Source organism: Triticum dicoccoides, chromosome 1B (assembly GCF_002162155.2).
Source record: "Triticum dicoccoides isolate Atlit2015 ecotype Zavitan chromosome 1B, WEW_v2.0, whole genome shotgun sequence".
NCBI classification, from domain to species: domain Eukaryota; kingdom Viridiplantae; phylum Streptophyta; class Magnoliopsida; order Poales; family Poaceae; genus Triticum; species Triticum dicoccoides.
The window spans coordinates 471,614,936-471,622,003 of NC_041381.1; the positions used below are offsets into that span (position 1 = coordinate 471,614,936).

A 7,068-nucleotide genomic window follows, 5' to 3' on the forward strand; every position below is an offset into this window, starting at 1 on the left:
AGCCATGGCGCCGTCCTCCTCCCGCTCCCACTCCCACTCCGGCGGCGGGGGCGGCGGCCACGTCTCCCTCTCCCTCTCGCCTTCCTCCTGCAGGCACACCCCCTCCTCGGCCACGCTCGATCTCCTCATCCTCCTGCTCGTGCTCTTCTCCCTCGCCTTCCTCCTCGCCTCCTCGCTCGCCCACGTCTCGCGCTCGCTCTCCCCGCTCCTCGCGTCGCCGCCCGCCGCCGCGGCGCTGGCCTCCGCCGCCGCGGCCCTGCCCTACTTCGCTGCCGGCCTCCCCTACGTCGCCGCCGCCGCGGTGCTCGCCACGGCCGCCTTCCTGTCCTGCCGACGCCTCCCTCGCCGCCGCTGCCGCAACCCGCGCTGCCGCGGGCTTCGGAAGGCGCTCGAGTTCGATGTCCAGCTCCAGAGCGAGGAGGCCGTGCGGGCTGGCGGCGGGAGCACCGTTGGCGGCGCCGACGCCGCCATGTGGCGCGAGATCGAGACCTTGCCGTGGAAAGGGGGGCAGAGCGGGAACAATCCGGACTATGAGTGCCTTCGCGCAGAGCTCCGCCGGATGGCGCCGCCCAACGGCCGCGCTGTCCTGCTCTTCCGCAACCGTTGTGGCTGCCCGGTGGCCAAGCTCGAGGGCTGGGGCACCCCCAAAAGCAAGCGTCGGAATAAGAAGTGAGAGCCCATTGACCATTTCTCCTTTCCTTACAACTTCATGAAATAAGTTCAGTTACATGATCTAAACTCCTAACAGTGTCACGATTTCTGTGGGAACGATGCAGATATATAGGTTACATACATCTTCAGTACAAACGATTAATCTTTGATATGTTTCTTTGGGGTTCAACAGGAGTTATACGCTGTTTCTGTGTGTATGGCCATCTAGTTATATATGATCTAGGAAGTATGCTGGTTGGAAGTTTTAACTGAGTTAGCATTTTTTTTCTCCGAAGCCAGTGAATTATGTCATGTCCTCTTTGTGTTTGTTCATCTGCCACTGGGACACAAGTTAAATTACCTAACTACCATTCTCAGTTGAAGGGGATGTAAATGTTCATAACCACTTTTATTTTCTATCTATTGCTTGAGCAGATGCATTTTTCTCATAAAAAGATATTTTCGAACTGTAAACTTCTTGTCCCTTCTCTGCAAATGTGTTTGGAATTTTGGATAAGTTATGCAAATGTTGAAGAAAAGCATCCATTGTTAATAAAATTCAACGCCCTTTGCTCACATCTCATGGCAGATGTTACATATGAAATTAATTTAAATTTGATGACCTTTAGTGACATTTATGCTACATTTTTGTTTATGGCTAATGTTAAACATGGGATTAAATGGTGACTGATTCTAATTGTCGTTTGGGGTGGATTATTTTACATGATTAAGCCTATTTCTAACTAGATAAACTTAAGCTCAGTTAGGAGCTTGTGGGACTAGCAAGTTAAGGATTTTATGCTTTTGACTTGCCAAGCCAGTCAGAAGAAGAAATTGGGTCACCTAACCAGGTTATCTGTGTTATTAGGAAGTACTCCCTCCGTAAACTAATATAAGAGCATTTAGATCACTATTTTAGTTATCTAAACGCTCTTATATTAGTTTACAGAGGGAGTACTTTTGAGAGAATATAGTTTTGGTGTCACTCACATAATTCACTATCGCCTCTTCTGCCTTGGGATTGTGGCAATTGTTTCTGCTAGGCTGAAAAAGTTCCGCATGACGTGATAGTATTTTGTGCCATCTATGGTTTGGCTATGTCATTACTAACAACTACCTAATTGTGTCAATCGGTTGCACAGATTGAGTTTGTTCACTCAATTGATCTTTGCTGTCTATTTCGTAGTGACACATATTTTTAGCATGTTCTTACTATTTCTAATCAAACCAATTAATGATCAAATTTATTTCCACACAGTTTCTCCTCACTTCTCGCATTGAACGCACATCCTTATTTGAAAAAGAAAAAACTAAAGAATTTCATATCACATGTTCGGTAGGAAACATGTTTCTAGGATGCCAAGTAGGGAGATATATGATTCTATAGGTGCTCTTCTTAGTTTATCAGTGCGAAAATGCCTCTGTTTGCTTAATAATGATTGGGACAATTGGAAGTATAGACGCTACCGTCTTGACTCCGGGAGAGGTGATGTTATCATTGGCATTTCCATGTTTCTAAGATGCCAAGTAGGGAGATATATGATTCTATAGGTGCTGTTCTTAGTTTAACAGTGCGAAAATGCCTCCGTTTGCTTAATAATGATTGGGACAATTGGAAGTATAGGCGCTACCGTCTTGACTCCGGGAGAGGTGATGTTATCATTGGCATTTCTCTTTCTGATTAACATGTTGTGTCAGGGGCACTATGTCGTACAGTGGTTGAGATCGTTCATGTTTAATTACAATTTGTTTGGTTCCTGGGCCTAGAGCACTTCTCTGTTTCTGATCACAACTCACTGCCCACGTGTTCTTAGCTATGTTGGCTGAATAACACTGATACCATGAAAGCATATGCATGGAGAAAAATCCAATACAACATGTAACAAATGAACTCCTTGGTCCTTGCCATCTGCTACATGTATCTACACAAAATGATGAGTTGACAAATTCAATATGATGAACTGCAACCAAGAAGAGAGTTTGCACAACGAAAGCAATAGCAATACTGCAGATGCGAAGGAAGTAGCAACATAGAAATGAGTAGTAGTGTGGGAAGAAGTAAATAATAGTTCAACTGCTTACTGCATTATGATAGACCACACTAGCACAACCACTTCACACACAATACGGTTCAGTACTTAAAGTTAAGAGGACCATAAATGTACATAAGGTACCCGGGCAGGACACGATGAATCATGATTGTTAAGTCCAGTTGTTGCTTCTATCCACTGTCATTAATGGTTGAGGAGGTCCAATCTCAGATCTCACCAATCGCTATGCCTCTGTTGCCTCACCATTTTCTTGCACTTGCCTCTGTTGCCTCACCATTTTCTTACACTTGCTCTAACCATGGTTCGTCTAGTCAGAGATGTGCTTGCTGAAGGAATCCAGGATCACCTCAGAGGACTCAAAAGCTATCTCTTCCAATTCCCCACATTCTTATTGAGCCTTGTGCTATTCTCATTTCCTTGAAGGAGATGTAAGTTGTGTTCATGTACTAAATCATTAGCACGTCTTTACAAACGTGCCAAGGATCTAGTACATGAACACAACTTACATCTCTTACAAACAGCTTTCCAGGATCACCTCAGAGGACTCAAAAGCTATCTCTTACAAACAGCTTTCTTTGTAAAGGCACACATGGTAGATGTGGATACTGGATCGCAAAATAACCTGCAAATAACCTTAAATTGTGGTCACCAGAATATGTATTCATTTGGTTTTCACCAAGGGGACCGTGGTGACTTACTAATTTAACAATCAACAGCTAGTGTGACACTTACTTTGAACTGACTATCCTTGTATACTGATTAATTTCTGTATGATAAATTTAGTCAATATACACCTTTTAATGTAGCATGTGGAAATCCTTAATACTGCCCCCCAGCTCTTGCATCTTTGCAAGAAAGGGATGCATTTGGCTATATTGCATCATGACTTGTTAAGCTAGACACTTCTTTAGTTCAGTTAAAATTTTGCCAGTGTTCAGTTAGGTTAAGTTTTCTAACCCCTACTTAACTTGTTTTAATTGGACTTAACCTGAGTACACTGCAGCACTGGAACTTGGATATTGATGCGTTTATTATCGATATATACATCATAGCTTCTGAAAAGAGTTCGAGAAAAAAGTTAGTTTCACATTGTTAATATGTTTTGAAGTAACCGTTGGTTAGGTTTTCTCTATGTCAAGCATACTTATTTTGCATGGTCTTCCTTGTTGGACCTTCTTGTTTGGGCTACACCTTTTGTTAATGAAAATTCGCTATGCAAATATTTTTGTAGTTAAATCAGATGTTATGAACTGACCTGTCTTTTTCCCAGAATTGGTTGCCCAATTAATGTTTTTAAGTGTTTCCCAATTAATGTTACTTCTGAGCAATCAGCAATACTGTGACCTGTGAGAGTGCATTCTTGGCTTGAATGCTTATGTGTTTCTGTTAATTTGTTTGTTATCTTCTCATGTGGTTGTAATATGGGCGGCTTGCTAGGCATCTGTCTAGTTAGTTTGTGGCCTTTTCACCGATTTCAGTTAAATTTTCTGTCAAATTTCAAAGTAGGCACTTTCATCTGGCTGCTACATCCAACATATGCACAATTGATTTTGAAAAGCCACCTTAATGCTTAACAGGTCCTAAGTCACATGTATTTCAGTTTTGCTTTCCCACGAGACTAACTAGTTTCCTGTTTCACTTTTGATCTTTGATGGTCTCAGGGGCACGCAAGGTTCTTCACTGGACGGAGGGGTGCGATAAACAGAAGTCCGTTAAACAGTGCTGCCTAGGCTGCCATGGAATATTTGTTGAATAATACTTCCAATGAAAGATACATCAATTACAAGTGGTTGCACCATAATTGTATTGTTAGACGGGGTTCGCTGAATCTCAACAGAAATACCGATACGAGACAAACATTGCAATAATAATAGACTGTCAAAGAAAGAAAATAAAACGTTAGAGATGTACCAGTATTTGTCATGTTGCCCTTTTGCCTCTTTTCCCTGAATAAATTGTTCCCCAGCATGTGGATGTTTTTGAGGCCTGTGGTATCAATGTTGAAAGAGAAACACCAAGTTAAGATGCTGTCATGGTCATGGCTGCGATATCGTTCGATATGTTATTTCTCGTACCTGTGTATTGCAAATTTGCAATGAATAGTGCCTTCTTTCCAAAGTAAAATAGAGATCTAGCTCCCATGTGTCGCACATCTTCAGTTAATTTCCAGTACGTGCATTTCTTGCTCATCTCTAACGCCGGGTACATTCGAGTGAACACTCATCTTCACTTTGTGTGGGTCAATTTACCCACAACGACCCCACATCTATTGAGAAACACAATTATATATTTAGGTAGTTTGTAGAGAACTTCTAAATTTATAAGAATCATAATTCAAAGTAGAAGTAGGTGTGCATTGTCTTGCAGTCCTGGTATATGAAAGCAGGCATACGCTTGCATCGCAAGGTAGGCGAGGAACATAAGTAGTCTCCCCAGCTTGCCTTCCCCTCTTGCTCCCGTCTCTTCGGCCTTAAGTTGTTAGGGTGTGTGTCTTGTGTTTGCGCTGGCAAGAGTTTCTTGATACGTTCTTAGGATTTGGATGCGTCAGGAATCCAACAATTACGATCCCGGCGCCGGTGGCAAGTTATGGTAGAATGTTACCAACAACAAAGTTATGAAGAGTAGTTGTTGTCTATGATCGGAGATCGCTCCGTCTGCCCTTGCTGCATTGCATGTAGTTCCATCACTCTGGTTTTCTTTTCTTGGTCTCTTCAACTAATGCTTGTACAACTCAGATCTCAAGGTGCGGACGAGCAAAATGGGGATGAGGTTGAATGAAGCTAGACAGAAGGACTAGATAGTATTCCCTCCGTAAACAAATATAAGAGCGTTTAGATCACTACTTTAGTGATCTAAACGCTCTTATATTTGTTTACGGAGGGAGTAAATCACTTGCCACCCTCCAATCAGATCAAGACAAAGGACATACTCAAGTTTAGCTAGAACAAAATGGGGATGAGGTTGAATTTTGGCATCAACCGAGTCCAATGGCTGGGTTAGGACAAGCCCTACTCCATTGCTTACACACCTAGCCTTCTGCAAGTACTACAACATAATGATTAATAGCTAGGAAACTATGCTCTTTGTCAAGATTAAAACTTCACGCCCCTTGATCACCATGATGAAACGTTTGAGAGAATGAAAACTTCATACCCTTTGTCTCTGCATCATCGATGCAGAATCAAACCGCCATGAGAAAATACGAGCTTCTTTGCTTGTTTCCGGCAATGATGAATTAATCAACTATGCGTTCCATGTTGCTTGTTCATGTTCTATGAATAACCGATCTGTATCTAAGATTAAATTAGCCTGAGTTAAACACTACAATCTAAGATTAAATTAGCATGAGTTAGACACTACTAGTACCTGAGATTAGATTAGCAAGAGTTAAAACACTATTTATCACCTTTAACTCACAAACCGACACCCACAATGACCCCAGATCCTTTAAGAAACGCCAATATATTAGATATTTGTAGAAAACTCTTAAATTTGTGAAGAATCAAAATTAAAATAGAACGCATTGTTCATCACCTTGCATCTATGCTTGCTTTGCCTTCCTCTCCTACTCACATTTCTCAAGCCTTAGAGCATCTCTAGCAGATCTCGTAAAAACACCACCTGTAAAAGCAGTATACATGTCCCCTTAAAACGAATTTACGACAGCATGAGGAATCGAGCGGAACAGATCCCGTACACCCGTATAGTAAAAGTTTTATTTTTCTCCTCATGCTTTTTCTTCCTAGAGGCGCACACATGGACGAACTCGAACTCCGGTCGGCCAGAACGGCGCCGCTCCAGCCTGCCGCTTGCTTCGGTGCCGCTCCGGCAACGTTCCGGGCCGCCGTGTGCTCCAGCGATGGCCCGGTCGGCCGCTGCCGAGCTCCTCCGCCTAGTTGCTGCTCACGCGTGGCGTCGCCATGCCCCCTGCTCCGGCGACGTTCCGGTCTGCCGCGTGCTCCGGCCAGCCGCTACTGAGCTCCTCCGCCTGCTCGCTACTCGCACGCGGTGTCGCCAACCCCCCTGCTCCGGTGTTGACCGGTTTTACGGGACCCTCAAAAAACGACTCGAATCCTCCATATATGATGGATGGATGTTCTAATATACTTGAACCTGTAAAGAAAAATACAGGATATGCTATTTTACATAATTTATTCGGTGCATTTTTTTCAACATGTACCGTAAATCTGAAGGTTTGACCGTTTTTACGGGGTTTGCTAGAGATGCTCTTAAGACCCATCGGGAACCAATTCAATCAAGGTATAATAATGCAAAATTCACTTTGACATGAGCAAAAGGTTCAACATTCAAAAGGTTTAACATTTGCACGAAGGACTCCTCTTCAAATTTTCTCCCGCATCCGTCC

At 43.2% G+C, this 7,068-nt stretch overlaps 1 protein-coding gene across 1 annotated transcript; it reads left to right on the forward strand.

Annotated features, from left to right (window-relative positions):
• The first annotated feature begins 4 nt into the window (after positions 1-4).
• LOC119341993 (uncharacterized protein At5g19025-like) lies at positions 5-4,735 on the forward strand. The gene is made up of 2 exons (XM_037613842.1): positions 5-669; positions 4,364-4,735. The coding sequence occupies exons 1-2, from the start codon at positions 5-7 to the stop codon at positions 4,401-4,403; spliced, it is 705 nt and encodes a 234-aa protein (XP_037469739.1). The 3' UTR covers positions 4,404-4,735.
• Positions 4,736-7,068: the final 2,333 nt, after the last annotated feature.

Excerpts from the sequence above, each read along its gene's own strand:
- LOC119341993 (XM_037613842.1), top strand. The coding sequence starts at position 5 with ATGGCGCCGTCCTCCTCCCGCTCCCACTCCCACTCCGGCGGCGGGGGC. Across the intron at positions 670-4,363 it reads AGCAAGCGTCGGAATAAGAA|GGGCACGCAAGGTTCTTCAC; the intron begins GTGAGAGCCCAT and ends TGATGGTCTCAG.